This window comes from Scomber scombrus, chromosome 3 (assembly GCF_963691925.1).
Source record: "Scomber scombrus chromosome 3, fScoSco1.1, whole genome shotgun sequence".
NCBI classification, from domain to species: domain Eukaryota; kingdom Metazoa; phylum Chordata; class Actinopteri; order Scombriformes; family Scombridae; genus Scomber; species Scomber scombrus.
Window position 1 is genome coordinate 25,847,816 of NC_084972.1, and position 22,542 is coordinate 25,870,357.

The following is a 22,542-nucleotide window of genomic DNA, read 5'->3' on the forward strand; positions in this document are numbered from 1 at the left end:
ATGTGAGTTAATGTCTTTATATGTAATCTGATGCTGTATGATTTGATACATTTTGATTTCATGCCATGAATACCAATGATGATATTACTTTATGATTGAGAAAAATAACAACTGCAACAAATCTGAAATTGAGCGTCCTCTCCATTTTAAGATAATTTAATTTCCTTCAGAAAATGTTCTGTTCCCGCTACCGAAGAAGAAAACACAAACATACTGTACAAGGGATGGCTGTGTTAATATTGGGGTTGACTGCAAGATAAGCCACAATTACACCCATGGAAGAAAGATATAGTCATGCTGTATGTGCCATGAAACAAAAGTGAAGGAAGAAGTTGATGAATAATTGATATTTCAGTGATTTGGTGGTTTAATCAAATTTCCACTGTAAAAATAAAGTCTCACTTGTCCTTTGCCCTGGCCTGCATATTTAAAACATTGATTTAAGTCATATAATGATTATATCTTTTTAGATTCATTTTAAAACTAAACTCAAAGATCTAATGTGAATAAGCGGTATGCAGTGTAGCTAGTGAGCTAGACCACTGACCTTATCCCCTCATTTTTATTTTTATTTGACCTTTTATCCTCTCAGGATGGTGACCTTCTCCAACAACGTGGAGCCAGCCAACGGCTTCCTGGTGCGCTACCTGCACAGGAAGCTGATGGAGTCCGAGGATGAGAGAAACTTGACCAATGAGGACCTGATCAGGGTGTTAGACTGGGTGCCCAAACTGTGGTATCACCTGCACACATTCCTGGAGAAGCACAGTACATCAGACTTCCTGATTGGTATGAAACACTCTGATTAGGACAGGGCAGAGGTTTTTTTTGGAAATATGTTGACACCTTTTTGTATGACTGCATGTTTCTCAGTGTGTGTCATCCTGTTGTTTCCTCAGGCCCATGCTTCTTCCTGTCCTGTCCAGTCACTGTGGATGAATTTCGATCATGGTTCATTGACCTTTGGAACCACTCTATTATTCCATATTTGCAAGAGGGTGCTAAGGACGGTATCAAGGTGAGAAACCAGAGCCATCAAATCCAAACAAACATTTCCTGGAGTCCTGGCTTATAAAAACACATCTGCAGCTCACTCTCCAGCTGGATTCTTCCTCAGGAAGTGGCGGTGGCTTCCGTTTCACCAAAAATGTTACACTCTAATTTTACTCTTCTGGTATGTTGTGACTCTCCAGGTCCACGGCCAGAAGGCAGTATGGGAGGACCCGGTGGACTGGGTGAGGGGCACTCTTCCTTGGCCGTCTGCCCAGCAGGACCAGGCAAAACTGTTCCACCTGCCTCCCCCGAGCATAGGCTCCAGCAGCCCTGGTCAGCTGATTGAGGAAAGGGCTCACAAGGAGACTCCACCAAGCTCCATGGAATCTGATCCGCTGGTAAGAGTCGTGTCGTGATCTTCTTCTTTTCATGTATGAAATTTGTCAGCGTTGAAATTGATACTTCCAGATCTCTGATTTGTCAACTCTTTCTTCTTCTGTTGTAGATGGCAATGCTTTTGAAACTTCAAGAGGCTGCCAATTACATTGAATCCCCCGACAAAGAAGACCCTAGCCTACCTAAACTTTGAACACAAAGCTTACTGTACACTTTACACTTAACACTTCAAATGTTATTTTTATTTTTTTATCAACTGTAATGACGCAGTGCACATTCAGGAACAAACCAACCCTCAGAAATGGTTGTAGGGTGATTTAGGTCATTCCTGCACTAGGAAGTCAAAGCGTGACTGGTTAATTCTAAATCATCTTAATATACATACAGTATTTTCAAAAACTGTTCATAAGTATTGAATGACAAACTATATACTTTAGGATATAGTTAACTGGATGACATTCACTTCAGTTCAGAACCCTTAATATCACTGTAGTCCTCTTAGATCGGTGCTAACAGCTCAGTATGAAACTCATCGTCTCAGCACTGACACTTCAGGTGATTTCTGCAACAGCACACCGTGTCCATCCTGCTTTGTGCTTAAGTGCATCATGGGGGATACGGTGTGCTTTGTCAAATAGAGGTATTCTCAATTAATGGTGACTCAATTTGTAAAAGAGTATGACAGCATGACAGGCACTATTATTTATTGCAAAGTTCTTTGGTACATATCTACTGTATAAGTCTTTCATGGCCAAATCTTATACATATGCAATCCTGAACTTTACAACCCAAGCAGGTGAAACAAGTAAAATGCCTTAAGAACGTCACCCCAACTTCAGCAGAGTATATTGGTGCTTTCATTAATATCATCCCGGCACGGACAACCTGAAATCAAGTGTTTCCTCTACACTATCCATAATTTATTTAAAATAAATAATCTTTTTGGGTTCAAGACAACATCAGGTACCTTCCTTCTTTTATCATGTGTTTGGTTCATAAGCTGGAAACTTGCTGTCATACTCTTTTGCATAAAACAAGACTTATGTATTCCTGATCAAATGTAACGTTGTCACATTGTGGCTGCATACTCAACTTTTTTTTTCCAAGCACTTAATTTAATTTTATGAATTGCTTTATGTAAAAAATAAATAAATAACTAATGTCACCAATATTGCCATATATGCCATTTATGCCATATATATCAGGTATTTAGATTCGTACTTCACAGGGATGATAATATAACAAATACCTTCTAATGAAAGTAAATTGAGCAAATTCTATTTGAGTCCAATCTGATTGTTTTTTTTTCCTAAAATGTTTATTTTCCCCCAACACTCACCGTAGTAACTGTATATATTATGTACATAGGCTACATTGCAGTTATTTTCTCTGCAACAGTTGCGTGGTGCAAATATCAAATATACCGAACCAAATACTGTACTGAAACTTAAACCATGTTTATTGACTGTCAAGTTTAGTTTCAACTGCTTATATGAATGTATAGAAAACACTTATAAAAACAACCATTTATAACCATTCAATCATCTTGTAGGTGCTTGTAAAGGAAGCATTATCACAGAGGTCCTCTGCAAGGCACTTGTAACACTGGCTAAATAGAATGACTTTAAAGTTACCTATACCCATTTCATTTGCACCAGATCATGCGCTTCACAGACAGAGTTAAAAAACCTCTTTGTTAAAGACTCTCGTGCATATTATCAACATTTAGGTGCATACGGTGCTCTTTAACAATGTCCCCACAAATGTTTTAAGTGTTAAGTAAAGACCACATAGACATTCAGGGTAGGCCGGCAAGAATTGTGTGTACTACAAGTGTCAGATGCTAAAGATATGATGATATATGATATTTTATAGGATGTGTTGTCGAAGAAGTGTTGAAGACATTTAGAGGCAGTGAAGTCATGTGAGACATTGTATGGTGTTTGCCCATGTTGATGTCGTATTCATATTTTGGTTTCTGGACATAATAAAAACAGATTAAATTGTTGATGGAGGAAAACATTTATAAAAGGTACTTTGTGTAGATTTTGTTTTTTTGAAGAAAAAAAAGCCAATATGGAGTAAAGAAAAGATAAAGTATTAGGGGACTTGAGGATTGTGCAAGTGGTGTCAAAATAATTCATGTGTTCATCCAAAACCACTTTTCTTTCTTCTTAAATGAATGTCAGACCACTTTGATGACAGCTTGATAAGAAAGTTTAACATTTTAAGCTGCTTCTTGCTTAGTTATTGCACTGTTTGCATATAAGGCTAATGACAAAACCTAAAGCAAATCCTCAGCTCTTATTGGTCACTGTAATCTAAACAAAAAAAAAGAAAGAAAAAAGAATGAATTAAAGACATTACAGCGGAAAAGATGCCAAATGGCCAGTGAGTGTCACACACTGGCCACATGAGAATAATTTAAGTTTTGTAAATATTTCAGATAGTATACGAACCCAGGTCTGTTTTTTTTTTTGCAGGTTTAACAAAAGCCATCAACTCAAGCATCTCATCTCATTCACTGGTTGTTGTGCCTGTTGCTCTGTAGTAGCTGTGATTTGTGTTTGCTTACTAGTGTATCAGGACTATGCAGCAACTTCTACTGGTGTTGGCAATTTGCAAATGTCTGAACTTCACGAGCAAATGCTGTGTGTTTTCATCTGATCTGTCTTTGAATTCTTAATTTGGACCAAATTGCACCACAAGATAAAAGTAAGATCTTGTTTCAGCGGGTGATACTGAGCCTTAAAGAGAGGAGGATTTGTTTGGCGTTGCATTGAGAACAGGGTTAATCGATATACTTAAAGAAATTAAGATGTTTGAGAGCAGTTTGATGTGTTTTGTCCTTATGCATGGCAACAAAAGTATCAAAACAGGGCTTATTAATGGTCAGTAAAATGACGATAAAACAAAACAATAACATGATTTAAAATCAAAGTTTGAGCCCAAAATATTTGGCAAGAATCAGCACTTCATAGTTACATTTTTTTTTTTTATAATTAAACCAGATACAGAATAATTCTGAAAGGCCAATACAGGTTGCTGAATAGTCATATTTTTGCAAAGCTTGTTGTGGACTTAACAGAAGATTTTAAATAATGTTATGCGGTATCTAATGTCACTGACGTGCAAATGTTAAGGGTTTCTAAGTGTTGTAAATGCATGTAAACTTTGCTGTGTGATGAGAAAAAATGTTAACATTAATGTATTGTTTAGGAAAATCATTCTAGATAATGTTTTCTTTTTTTAATACTCAGATATTTGATATTTCTTTTTCCTTTTTTTCTAAAGAATCCTTTGTAAAACTTAATTTCTCTATTTTGTACAGGACATCATTGTAAAGATTGTAAATAGGTTGGCATTATGGTTGCGGCAACAATCATTAAGGAGGGGGGGGAAAAATCATCCTTAAGACATCGGTATATTTCTTCAGAGTTTGGTCCAATACAAGGATAAGGCATGCTTCTGGAGGCTTTCATCCACCTATCACTGTTTGTTGGAATCAATAAAATACATGTTATATTTAATCTGTTGCTTCCTGTGTGTCAGTTTAATGAACTTGAATTATCTTTTGTGCTTTCAATGATCATTAAGGTCACATAGAAATGCTATAAGTGTACAAAAAAAAAAAGAACATTTTGAGCAGCATAAAAGTAAAAGTCATACAGTATGGGATCAAAAAAGCCACCAAACCCCATGTAAGTCAGTATTTACTTGTATTTTAGCCTATATTTTATATTCTTATGTTATGCTAATAAAAGTTATTATGTGACTGGATCATAGTTTTTGTATTGGAATAGTTGATGATGCACAGTGATGGTTAATGAGTGAGACCACAAACAGACATGGTGGCCTGAGTCATAGATGGTGCCTAGTATCTATTACATGTAATTCATTGGGGGGCGGTGCCTGACCCTGAACCTGCCGAGCTCTATATAAGCCTGCAACCCCCGCAGGAATGATGGCATTGGATACAGTTTCAGGACTTTACCGAGTTGGGAATTAGCTGCAACCTTCAACATGCCGTCTAAACCTGCCCCGATCAAGAAGGCGGCAAAGAAAGAACCTGCCAAGAAGGAGGAGAAGGCTCCCGAGCCCGAGCCGGCTCCCGAGCCCGCCCCTGAGCCCGCTCCAGTCGAGGCCGCTCCAGTCGAAGCTGCACCTGCTGAAGTGGCTCCTCCTGCCGAGGGAGAGGCCCCTCCAGCTGAGGAGGGCGCCGCTCCCGCAGATGGTAATGCACCGTGCGCAGCGGCGTGTGAGCCGTCCATTATACATCGTACAGTCCACCTTTATTTTATCTGTCGGTGGATGAACTTGAGGAAGTTATTTCATTTTTTTTTAAGTCCAAGGTAGTTTGATCAACTCATGGTAAGCAAGCGGTAACCTTTACGCACGTGTGCCGGTGCGCACAGAGCGTAAAGGTGCTGTGAGTTATTGAGAGGGCGTGTAGTCATCGAAATCAGACGGAAACTGCACGTTTAATGCTTTAATTACGCTGCTTGGACTAGAAGCTTCTAACATCTTCATTGCTAAAGGCTACTGAAACAAAGTAACTTTGGACATAACTGTTAGGTTAAGGCATATTACCAACACCTCTTTTATTAATTATTTCTATACTGTTTATAATATTTAACGCTTATTTAACACATCTTCAGTGAACATTAATTAATCTGTCATTCTAACGTCTAACATCTACATCAGCTGCTCCCACTGAAGAAGCTCCTGCTCCTGCTGCTGCAGATCAGCCAGCCGCTGATGGTATGATACCCTCATACCCTCCCCCCACTCACCCATCTCTGCTCATATTAACATCTCTTTTTTCATTCTACTAGATTTAACCTTTTTATCAGTATATAACATTTTCCAAATGTTTGAACACTTTGAAAATATCATATACTGATGTCCTCCAACTTCTAATAGCAGCTGCTGCACCTGCTACAGAAGAAACACCAGCTGCTGCTGCTGCTGCTGAGGCCCCTGCTAATGGTAAAACATAATAAAAAATAAAAAAGACTATCAGTGGAATAACAGGCATCTTCTAAAAGTATTCTCAAACTTCAACCTCCTACAGTAAAGCTAACTGCACGGATGCCTTTTGCTAATGTACTCTAACCTCCTATATCAGCTGCTGCACCTGCTACAGAGGAAACACCAGCTGCTGCTGCTGAGGCCCCCGCTGATGGTAAAAAAAAAAATAGAAACAAAGTCAGCCGAGTAACGGACATCTTATATGAGTACGCTATTATTAAACCTTCATCCTCCTATAACAAAGCTTACTGCACTAATATTACATGATAATATCTTCTAACCCCTAATATCAGCTGCTGCTCCGGCTGTAGAAGAATCGCCAGCTGCCACCGCTGAGGCTCCCGCTGATGGTAAAAAAAGACAACAACTTGATCCACAACAGACATCTTACACAAGTAGTATTTACATTTGAATCTCCACGCTGTCATGGTAAAGCTAACAACACTAACTGACTCCCACATAACGCCTTTAACACCTTCTAGACGACTAAATCCAGCACATACATTATCATCTGTCAGAACATGTTCCATCTGCCTACTGCATTAATTAGTATCTAACATTTAATAATAGCTGCTGCCGCTCCAGCCGCAGAGGAAGCTGCTCCCGCTGCTGACGCTGAAGCACCTGCTGATGGTAAAGCAACCAGCTTTTTGTTTTTTTCATTTGAGAAAAACTGGATTAAAAAAGCCTTTATCATGACAAAATAAATGCTTTGACATCCCAGTATGGGAGACAGAGCTGTGAGGTACATAACTGGATTATAATTGATGCTGTTGCATTGCCCTCCTCATCACATGCTGCCAATAATAATGCAAATACCTATTTAACATCAGGTGAAGCTGCTGAGCCACCTCCACCAGAAGAGGTTAAACCACCCACACCTCCACCACCTCCACCCAAAGGTAACCCCTCTATTCACAAACCTTCATCTCAGACTGATATGATCCTCTTTTCAGCACCCGTTTTCTTTCTATAACAGTAATAAAATTAAGAACTGCATCGTCTTTTAATCAATATCTGATTGATGTGTATTTTTTGCCACTTGCAAAATATCACTTGAGTGATTTTGTGTTTCTTTGGCATCTGCAGAGCCCACAAGTGCTCCTGTGGAGCTGTTTGTTGAGGACAAAAATGACACTTCAGTTACCATCATGTGGAGCCAGCCGGAGACAGTCGGGCCAGACGGTCTGGATGGATACACCATTGAAATCTGCAAGGACGGAAGTAAGTCCTGCTCAGCTTTTGACCAGGTGCACTAAATACTGACACACGCACCAAAGGGGTCAGATAGTGGTATTAATACACAGTGACAAAAGTGTCAGCTGACTTATAAATTACTTTAAAAGGTTTAACAGCTGATATTTGGTTTTTACATCAGCACTTTTCATTGCAGCTTTCTGCTACACAATGTTTAAGTGCATTTTAAATATACTCAGGAACATGTTAAATTGCTGTTTTAATGTGGGTCAGCCATATCGGTTGCAGCTGTCCCTGAAGTGTCACTGGCAGAGTTATATCATGAGCTACCTAACTTCTCCCTACAAGGAAAGAGGCATTTCAGGAGCTGCTGTGGTCTCGCTGGAGGTCCTGCTTTTAGACTTACAGCTCTAAGCTAATATCAGCAGCAGTTCAATGCAGGCTTGATTTAACAGGCAGGGCTTGATGTTTACCCACAGAGCAGGAATTTCACATCTACACACAAAAAATTTGCGTCAAACATAATCACTCTGTTTCCATTTCAAAGCTGCACAACAAGCTGTGCTCAGTGTCCCAATTTATTAATTTTCAATCTCTTATAATCTGTGTGAATCAGATCTGTTCCTCTCGTGATGCCGGCAGTTTGTACATTCAGCGCTCTTTAATAACAATTTTTTATCCTATAATAGAGAGATAAACAACAGCTTTGTGCCGGTCTGTCTTCATTCTGTGTAATTGTCCCATTCAGCTGAGGACTGGAAAGCAATCAATGAGGATCTGCAGAAGTCCTGCCGCTACAATATCAAGAACCAGACCACCGGTGACCGTCTGAAGATCCGTGTGGTGGCTGTTAACCCCGGCGGCCGCAGCCCTCCATGTGCACTCCCCGAGGCTGTCCTGGTGAAAGAGGTTGCTGGTAAGATAAGTTAACGAAGACAGAAAGCACATAACTTAACACACACTATTCTATGATCACTTTTATTCACATTTTCAGCACGTGAAGCTACCATCTATACCACTTTTCCACAAATAAAACAGTCAGAAAGAGTCAAAAAAGTTCAACTTTATTTATCCAACACAGAAATTGAATATATAAGTGCATCATAGACTGAGCTTCTGAGTACTAACTTGATTAGCTTAAACACTTTGTAAAGTATGCTACAACAAATATGCGACACACCATTTGACACAACTCTGGCTTAAACTTCATAGGGCTATTTATCATGAGAACGGAGAACGGGGAGTTGTAAAGTGCAGGAGTCAAACAGAAACAGCTCAGCAATGTTTTCCTCTCAGCTATCTGGGCTCCGCTGGCAACATACCTGCAATGCTAATGGCTTAAAACTCTGCTCTTCTCACTTGTCTCCACTTTCAGCTGGAACACATATCCAGCCAAACACACTGTGATAATTACACACTTGTTAAGTAGAAGATTTTAAAGACACTGTGCACATCACAGTGTTAATCAGAGACATTATATCAAAGTGATTCGTGGTAAAATAATGATTGGATGCCTGAAGGCTTTAAAAAGAGGAGCTGCGTTACCTTGGCTCAGTCACAAATCATCGTTACGCATAATGGAGAGTTGAACGGGGCGGGAATGCTACTTGATCCAAGCTAAACTGGCAGTATTTCAATAGTCACAACCATGTTCGCCATAGCAGGCGGTCCACATACAGAAATATCTTATGAATGCTTTCCTTCCAAATGAACACCGACTAGAAAGCTTTGGAAAAATAGTTAGGATGTCGTCGCTATTAGCACAGATTTTTCTGTGGAGAGGTTGGCATTGCATTGTGCTCGCTGTCAGGATTCCTGCTCGGGGGAGTGTCAGGCTCATTCTCTGCAAGATCGATGGTGACAAGTGATCTGACTGCAAACAGGTGGGGGCTGGGAAGAGGAGAGGGGGTGGGTAAATTCCAGTGTGTCCTGTGTCTGCATAGAGATGGGGGTGGATGACGGGGGTGGTGGGTGTGGATCCAGCTTCTCAGGTGACACCCCAAATCTCATGACACTTCCAGAGATTCACTGTTTATTTTGAAACATGCCACAGACTTTGCAGGGGAGAATTTTCATTAAGCCTAATGCTCCCTGTATGAAGTGTTAAGACACTTAACATGACAGCACACAGTATGTGATCAAGATATCCAGAATCTGTAATGTTTCAGCTAACATAGAGATGCACTTAAGCTCATAAAAATAGTTTTTACCAGTTCATTTATTTTCCTATTTATATCTACAGTACAATTTGAAGAAGGCATCAACTGGCTTTATTTAAACATGATTTTAATGCATTCTGATGTGAGTGGGTGTAACCGAAGCACCAAATCATGCGTCATTTTGGAGAGGTGATATACTACAGTACGCCTGCTTTATTTAGAGTCACAGGGACAAATGTTGCTCTGCTGTACTCAGCAGGTGGTCCGTCTAAGCAAATCACTTTTCCAAATAAGCTTCAGTAAGATACTGAGGCTTCAAAAGTCACTGTTGGTTTGCCAACTGTCTTCATGATTTTCTTTTAATGATGATTTTGGGGTTTATTTTTGCCTTTATAGAATATATTACACAGAACAGGGAGTTAGGGAAGAGGTGGGTGGGTGTCTTCTTAACAAAGATTTTACAGTCATGGGGTGAAAACGTTTGCTAAAATTAGCCTTCTTGTGCTGTGATATTCTAATACTTTTATATCCACAATGATATTTATTCCCTTGACGCATTTTAAAATATCCTACTTTTATAATTTCCTGTGTCAATTAATCTGTATTTGTCCTCATAAGAAAGATAATTCAAGGCAGAAATATACTAATAATAAACACACATGTATGCAAAACAACAGTTTAGGTCAAATGTAAGCTATGAAGCACTGAGTAGATCGCTGAGGGGATAAAGGAAGGATAATGGTGGCTTTTACAACCAGTCAAAGCACAGAGACGCCCTGATGGCACCACCGGCTGAGATGAGCTTAGATGGGCTCTGCATGGTTGCTGATTTGCGACTCCTGTCTGTAAGATTTGTCGGTCACAAAAGGAAATGAAATCCTTTAGTTTCACTCCAAAGATCCTAACAATCCTGCTCAGTCTGTTTCCGTCATTCACTGACGAGATGTGGAACCAATAAATGATAATGATTGATTAATACTGACTAATGCTAATGTTTCATTCATTGTATTTCATTTTCTCTAGATCGTCCCAAAGTTCGCCTGCCTCGTTTCCTCAGACAGAGATACGTCGCTCATGTTGGAGAGAAGATCAACCTGACCATCCCCTTCACAGTAAGCCGAAGATGACTGTGTGTTACTGCAAGTACGTGATGAACCCAGCAACATAACTCATCAAAACCAATTTGTCCGGTTTCTTTTTCTCCAGGGCAAACCCAAACCCGTGGTCACCTGGACAAAGAACGGAGAGCCCCTGGACAAAAAGAGGGTGAACGTCCGCAGCACCGAAAGAGACAGCATCCTGTTTATCCGTGCATCTGAGAGAGACGACTCTGGAGAGTATGAGATGTGTGTGAAGGTTGATGACTTTGAGGACAAGTCTTCACTCGTCCTTCAAATTGTTGGTGAGTGAAGTATTGATGTTGCATAAAAATAAAAAGCAGAAACACAAGTTGTTTTTCCAAGCCACAGGGAAGCACAGCACAGTGACAAACTGTGAAAAATTAAATTCAGTGAAATGAGATTTAAAACTCTGGACATAATACTTGATACCTCATCATTGCCTGGTCTTTCACAGAGCTGCCTGGGCCCCCTGCCAGTGTAAAAGTTGCGGATGTATGGGGCTTCAATGTTGCTCTGGAGTGGACTGCACCCAAAGACAATGGAAACACAGACATTACAGGTTACACAATCCAGAAGGCCGACAAAAAGACTGGCGTAAGTAATTGTTAGTGTAGGACTTCAGCACCAAAGGGTTGCTGACTGCTGGTGTGATAATAAATTATATTTGATGATTATTAATAGGGGGATAGCGATCCTTAGTATCTCTGCAGCTAATTCATCCTGTCATTGCTGTGTGTTGTGCGTTCACAGGACTGGTACACTGTGTTGGAGAATTACCATAGACTTAATGCCACTATCTCTGACCTCATCATGGGCAACACCTACAAGTTCAGAGTGTTTTCTGAAAACAAGTGTGGAATTAGTGAGGACGCTGCTGTCACAAAGGAGGAAGCCACCATCGTGAAAGAGGGTACTTTTTGCTTTATTATTCCTTTGCCAAGACACTGAAGACTTAATTCATAAGTTCACTCACTCAGTAGCAATGTCTGGGAATCATATCTTTATCCTACAGAAATGTTACTGTTACTTGCTAGTAGGCATTTCTTCTATTAAATTAACCCTCTACTTTAAACCTAAATATATTACAATCTCTCATTTACATGTGTGTTTGCATGCATTTTTAATTGACAAATCTGTAACCTTACATGTAAATGTAAAAACTGCAGCCATGCAAATGATGGTTGACCAATGACAAAAAACCAAAATAGTTGTATTATGTTAGTAATACATAGTAGTCATTGGGCATGCATAAAGTATAAAAATATGATTAATCAGAGACAGAGACCTATTAACTGGTTTATATCAGGTAAGCTGTAATGTAGTTACTAGTTTATCTTCTGTTTTCCAGGTATTGAATACAAGCCTACTGAGTTCAAGGAGCACGACTTCACCGAGCCGCCCAAATTCACCACTAATCTGACTGACAGAAGCACCACTGTCGGCTACAGCACCAAGCTGCTGTGCTCTGTCAGAGGACTACCAAAAGTACAGTAACAAGATTTTCTTTTTTTCCATGCACAAACATTATCATGTCATTACCCTTTAACACTAAACAGTTTGTCCTCAAAGTTTGTTTTTGAACAAATAATTAAGTAGACCGTGTTTCACAGTTAAATAAATAAAACAAAGATAAATAACAGATAAAACATACAGTGGTAAAAACAGATATAAAACACAAGTTTAAATATAAAATACCAAAAAGTGTCTGAGGGACCCTCAGAAGAATCTGAGAGCTCAGCTAGTGGTTTGGGTGCAGATGACCATGATGCAATGTGGAGCATGGCCACATAGGGCTCTACAAGCGAACACCAAGATTTTAAAATTAATTATAAAATTAACAGGAAGCCAGAAAAGAGAGGTTAAAATAGGTTTAATGTGTGACCATCTGTTGGATTGTAGCCTAGCAGCAGCACTTGAGCAGTTTCCAAGGAAGATTTATTAAAGCAGGCAAAAAGATCATTACAGTCAACTATGATGAGATTAAAGCGTGTATTAGCATCTCCATTTCAGCTCTTGACACAACAGACCTGAGTTGGGATGTGTTTTTTAAGTGAAAGAAACATTATCGAGTCAACATGAAAACTCATGGATTGGTTCAAAATCACACCAAGATCATGCAGAAGAGATGGAGACGAGGAAAGAAGTTATCAGCAGCAAAAATGAATTTTTTCTGCTTTTGACTAGAGAAAAGTATTTGCCATTCAGTTCATAATTGCATTTAAACAGTTGTTTAATACACAGTCTATCAGGCTCATCATGTTTGAAGGATAAATATAACTGGATGTCGTCAGCATACAAATGAGTGAAAGCATCTATAAGGAGAATAACACAGGCCCCAAGACTGATGCTTGTGGCACTACATAACAAAGCAGCATGTCCAACACATAGATCATGACTTCAATGTATTTCAGATGCTACATTTCTAAATTTCAATCACCGAACAAACCTTGTTACAGCTAATGCAAAAATAATGTAACTTGGACAAATATAGATACATTGGATTTAAGTTTTTTTTTTTTCTACACCAAGTCTTTCTTGAATGGATTTGTTATGAATAGAATGGAACACAATGGCTCCCCATAAAATAATGTAATGCTTATGGAAATGGTCTGCAGTTATAGTATGTAATGTAGGGCTGCAGTTAACAGTTATTGTCATTATCGTCTGTTGATTATTTTCTCCATTAATCGGATTAGTCGTTTGTTCTACAAAATGTCAGAAAATGTTTTTTAGTATTCCTTTTATAAAATGACTCAAAACGATTAAGCAATTCTTAAAATAGTTGTGATTGCTGAAACCAACAAAATCACTGGTTCTGGCCTTTGACATTTTCAAATACAGAGGTTTCTATTTGTAATTAATGCACTAATGAGGTCTTTGTTAGATTTGCTCAGACCACTTGTCAGTAGGTTAATGATTATATTAAGGTTACTGGCCATACTTAGAGTTGTTTAACAAACACCTTTCCTCACTCAGCCATGTAGTCAGTCCTGTCAGTAGGTTGGCTTTCAGCTGAGAATGTGTAAGCCTGCTTTCTGAGCCTCTCATGTCTTTGGGACATAACATACCAGGTCAACAAACAGGATGGTAGCGTATTATTGGTATTCTTTGCTTTTGAATTCTGTATATGGTGAGAGCAGAGGAGGGTGGAGGCCATAAGGGTGACAGGTCAGCAGGGAAGCGGGGTCAGATGTGTAACATTCCCTTTAAAGCCCCAGGAGGTGCTTACCATGTCAGTGCCATTAAAACTCCCATAACGGCAGTGAACAGTGTGTCCACTTCCATCAGAAGGGTTTTTTCTTGCCAAGTGACTGAAACATAAATAGAAACAGCACCACCCCTTGTTTATTTATGATATGAGGGTTGTTAGGGGGCGTGATCTGTACTTCTAGAGGGAAGTGTGTAAAAATCTCATATTTTTCTGCAGCCCAAGATCATATGGATGAAGAATCAGATGATTATTGGAGACGATCCCAAGTACAGGCAGATCTGCGTCCAGGGTATCTGCTCTCTGGAAATCCGTAAACCCGGTAACTTTGACGGAGGTGTGTACGCCTGCAGAGCCAAGAACGATCACGGAGAAGTAACTATCAGCTGCAAGCTGGAGGTTAAACGTAAGTACAACAACTCCCTTTAAAGCTTTTTGTGGTAGTTAAACAGTATAAATTTACACTGGAAGCACTGGAAATATTTTGAAAACTAATCACTTGTTTTTCTGTTAAACAGAGCCAGCTGTTGCAGACGCAGACAAGGCAGAAAAGGAATAGATCATCATTCTCACAGGTCAGACATGAAAAAGATCTCCTTTAAATATTGTTTGAAGATTTCTGACATGTTCTATGTGATTATAAGTCAAACCCAAAAAAGGAGTGTTCCTATAAGCCTTATAAAGAAAACCTGAAAACTGTTTTATTTTTGGAGTAACTTGTTACTTGCATGTTTATAGCATACCGTAGATATTTGAAAAAATCAATGCTATGAAAGTGTTCCAGTTAAACTGGATGTATATTGTATGAATATTAGATATGATCTATGCTGTGATCAAGTGTACATGAGTCCTGAGGTGGCCTCGTCCTTCTCCGTGACTTACTTTCCATACATGGAAGGCACTAAACTTGGAAAAGGTGGCCTCTGCCACTGACAGTGAATCCAAGAGGCAGCACCCATAAATTTAATCTGTGATGGCTCCTCATATACACGGTTAGGAGACTTAATCACATTTCCTTTACTCAGCAGTAGTAATCTCCATAAGGGCACTGAGATACAGCATTTAATAATTGTAGGTTACTCTTTAAACACTTGCACAGTATACAAATTTGAGTTTTAATTGGTTTAAGGAAGTGGTTTTATATAACACAGTGAATTTCTTATAGTGTGGACAAATCTCCTTTTTAACACATCTATTTAAAAAATATTTCAAAACTTTTATGTCTGCCCAATTGACATTTTTCTCATGTGATTCTGAAGCTCTACTGCTTCTGCAGTTGCAGCTCAGATTCCTCCTTTAACACCTGTTCATTTGTTCAATCCTAAATTAGTAGCAGAAGGAATGAGGCCTTTACAGCATAAGGTGCGTGACCCTTTTAGCGTTTCTAAAACGGTCGTGCGAAATGATGAATCAAGTTTTTAAAGTTTGAATTTCTTTCTGTGTCCACAGGAAGGTGCTGGATTCCTGGAGGAACATGTATATATGGCTGGTGACCATACTTCCAAATTGTTGTTGCCTGTGACCTCTTGCTGGGAATTATGATGAACAATTTTTGTTGTTTGATGCCTTTTTCTTCACTGCATTATTCAGTCTATATCCATGTCCACAAACAGCTTTTTCCCCAACTACTGTCCATAATATCCAAATGATCAGATCTGCCAATTACTGAACCTCCCTAGTTTTTCAGTCAAACTGGGAGCATTTTACAGCATGAAGGAGAACTACATGTAACTTCTACGTGTTTATACCAATAAATCATTTAATTTCTGGTTTTGTTTTTTCAATACAGTGTCTTCTGTTAATTGAACTCGGTAAAGTTGTGTGAAGGCTACTATGATGTAATAAAGTTAAAAAAAACAACTTAATACTGGGCTTAACATCAACTGCTACCTTTAATAACAATAACTATTAACAGTTCTTGTGAGAAAGTAAATACTTTAAAGCAGGGACAATAAAATGTGAGGCTGCGATGTCATGCATGTAGTGCACTTCAGTTTATAAAGATCTTACTATTAATTTCCTAAAAGTTTCCTGTAAAGAGCTATGTAATTTCGTATTAATTTTAAGTAAAATAAAGACCATGTTCAATTGGTACAGTTCCATTTGATTAATTGCAGGAGTAACCTAAAACCTTTTGGTCAGTGCTTCATATACTGTAGATACAAATTAATGGTGCAAAACAAAAATAAATGTCATTTTAAGCAAGTAAAGAAGTAAACAAATAAGCTATGTAAGTATAATATGTATAAATGAGTAAAGCAGTGATAAGTCAACTTTCCTGCTATGACAAGGTTAGCCACAAAAAATATATCTGTTATCCACAATTTAAATCAACTGCCACTTGTCTATAAGCAAGAATCAAATATTGCGAGCAGTCTGACACTGGTGCTTTTTACCTACAGGGATTATTTCTACATACGTTCACCTCATTATTTGACACTTTGGCCATGTTTAACATGAACATCCAACATTTTAACATTATATATATATGACTGAAAATAAGGAAAAGCACAATAGGTCCCCTTTAAAAAAAAAAAATGCTTATAGCTCAGTTTTTCGACAGAACTGACAGGCTATCCTAAATCACAAAGCTACAGTCTCTGGAGATTGAGTCTATTACTTTCAACTACAGTTTCACTCAGCAGCTTTTGGCAGCAGACCAGTGAGAATCTGGAGACGGCAGCACTATTCATTTGGCTCATAAAGACCCAAGAGGTACACAACAGTATGCCAGGACTTCCATAATAATAATACCAGTCTATGATACTGATCTTGTAAGTATTCGGCTACAGAGTTACTGACATAGTGATACGGGGCAGGACGCCAGAATTATCCAGGTTACAGAGAGACATGGGTTCACACAGGGGCTGACAAATTTAGCTTCAGCGCTCCATCTTGCTCAGGTTATTTTGGGAACAAGCAGTTTAACCAGCAAGATTTGCCTTCATGTTACCTTAGACAAATAAATTGCAGATGGAAATAGGAGAATGCAAATTGAGCAAATCGAATAATGCAATTTTTGTCTGAATTTTAAAGGATTAACACTCATAACCTCAGTCACCTTAGACTGCATTAACACGATTTGTGTGATAAAGTTTTAATGCAGGCCAGACACCCTGAGTATTATTCTAGTAGCAATAAAAATGAGGAAGTGTGTTGAAAGTCTGCTTTTTAATCAATGACCCAGCTCTGTAGATTGGGCTAAAAAAAATGCGTGTGGCGTCCTCTAGTGTTGCAAGAAAGCAATGACATCTGCAGAAATGAGAAAGCCACGTGACCTGGAGGGTTGGAAAGTAACTAAATACATGTTCTTAATTACTGTACTTGAGTACAGTTTTCACATATTTTTTCTCTACTCAAGTATTTCCATTTTCTGCTTAGTTTTACCTCTACTCAATATCATTCATTTTAGAGACTCATTTTGTGCTTTTCACTCCACCACATTTATTTTTTAGCTTTCATTGCTGCAAATTAATAATTTACAAACAAAATAATAATTTGAATAATCATTTTATAAAATATGATGCATTGATACCCTTTAACTATCCAACAGTGTAAAAAGTAGATCAAATTATCTCCACCACCACTACCTACAACATGTAAATATTGCCTATGATGCTAATAATATAACTAGAATGATGAAGGCCATTTTCCTGCTTTCGGAGTGCTTTCACCTTTCATACTTTTTCTGATAAATATTTTGTACTGTTTTTTTTTTAAATGCAAAACTTGCACTTGTGATAAAGTATTTATGTGATGTTAAAAACATAAAGTAAATCTGAATACTAGCAACATGCAAAGTCTGCTCATTTAATTGCTTTAATGGTATATTTTAAACATGTGAGTTATATTAGTTTTATATATATACATATACACCCACACACCACTTTTCATGGGGTTTAAAACCTCCTCAGCGCAGGACCTAAATTAGACAGGATGTATCTCGCTCCGTGACCCGATTGCAGTGTGTCAGCAGGGAGCAACCAGAAGTAGGCCTGAGACCCATTATGGCTCTAAGCCCACAGGTTAAAACTGCACAATGCAGCCTTGCACGTAGATGGCCCAAAATGACAGAGAAAGATGTCAACACTCATGAACAATCATGAGATATGATTTGGTAGCCATATCGTGTTAGTTTTGCTTACACTGTATTTAAAAAAAGAAATCACAAAAGATTTGCTTTAAACATAGGTCACGCTATTTTTAGACCCTCAATTTGGTAGGAAAAACAAGGTGAATCTCAGCAGACAGACTTCCAATATATATCATAGAGAGTAGACACTGAAAACAAAGTATCATAGAAAGACAATATGAGATCAATAAAGTGCTAACATATGTCGAGAACACAGAGAAGACACTGAGCATTTCCCAGTCGTAGTAATCTGCACACGTTTTTTCACTTTTACCAATCAGTCATATTAAGTAGTGGAGCAGGTGGGACCAAATGCAAGAGACATTAAGCACAGGAACTGAAGAATCATCTTTATTTATACTCAGGAGTGCAAGCAAAGCAAAACTGGACAAGCCAGAACAAAACTGAACAGACCAGAAAAATACAGACCAAAGGATCCAACAAGACTGAAGTGAAATGCTGGGAGAAAGGAAGGATGATGCAGGGCAGGTGTGGAGAGAAAAGCAGAATAGGGGCACAGGAGGAAAACACAGAAAAAAACAGAAACTAAAAACCCAGAAAACACTAATAGGCTCAAGAAATCCTTAAATGTCAGCAGGCCAAATGCAAACAAAAACAGTCTGTGCTACAGAACTAAGAGGGCTGCAAGATAGACTGAGAGATGCATTTTTCAAATCTGTTTTTAAAACAATGGTCAGGTGCCCAAATGATCATTTTTAACAGGTTTTGCTCACTGCAATAGGTCCTGCAGTTCATATTGGCCATTTAAAGATCCTTTACCAATGCACTTTAAATGTAAATGATGGGGGACAAAATCCACAGAGTAAAAAAATATTCCAACGTTTATCTGAAGCTAATATAATGCTTCACAGTCTAAATTAGTTAAATCAAGTTCATCCCCCAGTGTCTTAATAGTCTTAATAATCTTTTTTTAGAGCTATTTTTGTTACTGCCCCTCCACTGCAACTTTGAAAGATATTCAGTTTATTACACTGACTCAGACTGCTGAAAACTCATACTATCTTCTGATAAGCTTTTTAATACATTTTTGTCCCCCTTCACTTACATTAAAAGTGCATTAGGAATGGATCTTTTAATGAACTAGAGGAATGATAACACTGAGGAAAACCTTGTTCAGTGTTTATATGGGTACCTGACTGTTGTTTTAAGACAGACTTGAAAAATTGTGAACCTGTCCTTTAAATCTTTAACTCTTGATATAGGTGAGTCTGGATTGTTCTGTTTGCTGCTGTTTGCAGAGATTGGATTTCTCTCTTTGAATAATTTGCTTTGTGTAGGAGAGTGCAGCAGTTCAATACCAGTTATTTATTTGGGAAAAAGGTTCATATCTGCAAAGTGCTGTTTAAGGAAATCAGATTTGTTTTCACTATGACATCCCCATTTTATGTTCTAGGCTGATCAGAGTCCGTCCTTCACTTTCAAACCAGATGCCTCAGGTAAATATTCCACCTCTAATCTCTAATCTTTCATCTCTCTGTCTCTCTGTTTCATTTACTGTGATTCATTGTTATAAAGTCCAGCACGAGGCAATCATTAAATATCCTCTGGCTGAATAATTGGATCCCATTAAAACTTTTCTCTCCATCACTTCACCCCTTCTAGCAAGAGAAGAAATGAACAATATGGAAAGTTCATAAACAGGCAGGATACTTTAGTAATGCAGCATCTCTGAGTCATCTGGCGTTGTTGCGCTAAGCACCCCCTCATCACTGCTATGTCAAGGGTAACGCCAAAGGCAATGAAATGGTGTGTCCTTCTTGAAGGAAGGCTGGCTGCCATTTGCTGCAGAGGTTTTGGCAAGGTGCCCAGAAGTTTTAATATGTGTAATGGTGCAACTGGCACTCACAACACTGTCCTGTCTGTGCTTTTCGTTAAGAAATGTTGCGCTGCTAAATCAGCTGTCTCAGTTCACTTTTCATTTGTCTAAGCATTGGACAGTTAGGACAGTATGAGGTGATACTGTTCTGTCCAATCGAAAGGCATTCTTTCTTACATCTTTTTGAACAGTTACTACTATTAAAGGGCCAAATAATCTTCCTGAGTTCAGCTTAGTCACCAGATTTTGTGTTTTTCATGCTTCACTGTTTCTGAATTGAACGTTGATTCTCACAAACCAGTCTCGTATTGTATGGATTTCCCTGGAGAGACCTGCAGTGGCAGTGATGCAGCTCTCCCCAGCTGTCCAGTGTAGGAAGGAATGTAGCCTATTGATTTCAGATGGCAGAGTGAGACTTCATTAAGTCGATTTAATTAAAATTGAAGCACTAAATTGTTGAGTGGGTTAAATTAATTTTAAACAACTGCAAATAAACTGCCTCAATATTCCAGTATGTATGTTTAACTCCTAGATCATTTAGAGCACGTCTTTTCTTCTTATATGATATTGAGTGAATAATCCTAAAAGAATTGCTCAAAAACATGTCAAATGTCAAGTTGTTAAGATTAATGTTTTGTATGCAGGCAGCACCATGCCTGATATAACCCACAACATACACACTGACTCCTACTTGAAAATGTTGTCTAATTAGAAGACTCAATAATCTGTGTCTTCATCATGAGGTAGCCGCGGTGGTCTCTGTCAGTCCTGCAGCTCATACCACCTTCTGCTGTTTTAAATTATTCACTAGTTACATGTTTGATGCCTGTAAACAAGGAAGGGAGGAACTAGTTGCCTTTTATGTTGCTGCTGAGTCTGCTGTAGCTTTACCCTGCTGGAAAGAAAAAAGAAGAAAAAAAACTTCCCATCTGTGTTCTGCCTGCCTCTGTACTGCAGCAAAACCAGCCCAAGCAGACCGGTAACACCCCCTCACCCATCCTCTCCTCTACTCCTCCCCCTCCTCTCCTTCTATCCTCTCTGGTCCTCACACCTCACTGCACTCAGGTTCCTGCAGAGTTCCTGCAGCAGGGAGGCACAGGACCTACAACTGAGCTTTGTAAGAGCCTCTGCAGACTGCTGGTTACAATCTTTAACCTCTTCTTTCACTACTCATCGATCCCCCAGCTTTTGCTATTTCCTCTCTCTCTCTCTCTCTCTCTCCCTCTCCCTCTCTCTCTCTCTCTCTCTCTCTCTCTCTCTCTCTCTCTCTCTCTCTCTCTCTCTCTCTCTCTCTCTCTCTCTCTCTCTCTCTCTCTCTCTCTCTCTCTCTCTCTCTCTCTCTCTCTCTCTCTCTCTCTCTCTCTCTCTCTCTCTCTCTCTCTCTCTCTCTCTCTCTCTCTCTCTCTCTCTCTCTTGCTCCCTTTCCTGCTGCGTCTAATACTCAAAGCTCAGCACTCCTTGTCTGCGTGTACCGAGGGAAATAGTGAGCAAGAAAAAAATAAAAAAGAGGAGGAGCGCAGTTGTTAGTGCGCCACAGAAAATGCAACCCCCCCTTCACCCCTCCCCACCCAATTGATGACAAGGAGGGTTTTTATTGAGTAGCTTTGCAGCCAATGAGCGAACAGTGCCGGGAAATACAGCAGTGAAACTGCACCGGCTGTGATGCTTCTGCTGCTTATCAGTGTCTCAGAACAATGTTAATCTTTGTGAGTGTTTCCTCTCCTCTCTGTCAGATCTGACTTTTCCTCAGTAGCACCTTCAGTCCAGTTTGGAAAGAAACACCCCCCCTCCCCCCCCAGATTAAACTGGGGTTTTTTTGCAATGTCTTTTGAGAGTGGGATTAACCAAAGTGCAGACTGTTAAGATTTTTTTCTTCCTCTCAAGAGTTTATCTGACCTGTTCTCTGCTTCCACTCTTTATTTAGGAAGCAGCACATCTCTCTTTAAGGTAAGCTGCATATTTTTCCTCTCTCTGTCCAGAACAGCATCATCAGTTACTGAGGCTTTGCTGTGAGCCAGGATGTCACAGAGGCACCTAGCCTCATTACACACATCCTGCCTGAACGTGGAGAAAAAAAAGCTCTGCAGAGAGAGAAAGGCAGAATAAATGGCTCAGGGGTAATTATAGCAGGCAGTGTTGCCATTTTGCAGTCGCTCCTCATTTTAATGCGGTGAGTCTTACAGTAATAGCAAATCTGCCAGAGTGGAACTTTTACAGCATGCTGGTAAGTCCTCATGTCTGGTGCGTAGCATAGTGTAGTACTGCAGTATACTGTTACATAATATAAACAAATGTGTGTGTGTGTGTGAGAGGGCAGAACTTGAAATGCTTTCACTGTAGATCAAGACAAGAACACACTTTCTATTAGTGGAGTATAATCCAGATGTAAATCACATTGTTAGAATGTTGAGAGTGAGAGATGTTTGGTTTTTAATACACAGGGATGAAGATTTTTCTGAATGAGAGAA

The 22,542-nt window shown here is 39.1% G+C and overlaps 2 protein-coding genes across 4 annotated transcripts in view; both read left to right on the plus strand.

Annotated features, from left to right (window-relative positions):
- nav1b (neuron navigator 1b) overlaps positions 1 to 2,655 on the plus strand; it is a 52,453-nt gene extending 49,798 nt beyond the window's left edge. The window contains 4 exon segments of the mRNA XM_062444250.1: positions 593 to 789; positions 900 to 1,018; positions 1,194 to 1,391; positions 1,499 to 2,655. Of these exon segments, the coding sequence (XP_062300234.1) occupies positions 593 to 789; positions 900 to 1,018; positions 1,194 to 1,391; positions 1,499 to 1,582 (598 nt within the window). The 3' untranslated portion in view covers positions 1,583 to 2,655.
- Positions 2,656 to 5,375: 2,720 nt separating this feature from the next.
- Positions 5,376 to 15,874, plus strand: mybphb (myosin binding protein Hb). Of its 3 annotated transcripts, none has more exons than XM_062415598.1 (13): positions 5,376 to 5,623; positions 7,254 to 7,322; positions 7,510 to 7,644; positions 8,366 to 8,533; positions 10,800 to 10,888; positions 10,983 to 11,178; positions 11,352 to 11,491; positions 11,648 to 11,807; positions 12,246 to 12,382; positions 14,325 to 14,511; positions 14,624 to 14,680; positions 15,436 to 15,467; positions 15,555 to 15,874. In XM_062415598.1, exons 1-11 carry the CDS (start codon positions 5,413 to 5,415, stop codon positions 14,662 to 14,664), a joined length of 1,533 nt encoding a protein of 510 aa, XP_062271582.1. In that variant the 5' UTR covers positions 5,376 to 5,412; the 3' UTR covers positions 14,665 to 14,680; positions 15,436 to 15,467; positions 15,555 to 15,874. The 3 variants fall into 3 exon arrangements, with proteins under 3 accessions (XP_062271582.1, XP_062271583.1, XP_062271581.1); XM_062415599.1 differs by having other exon boundaries at positions 15,439 to 15,467; XM_062415597.1 differs by lacking the exon at positions 15,436 to 15,467.
- Positions 15,875 to 22,542: the final 6,668 nt, after the last annotated feature.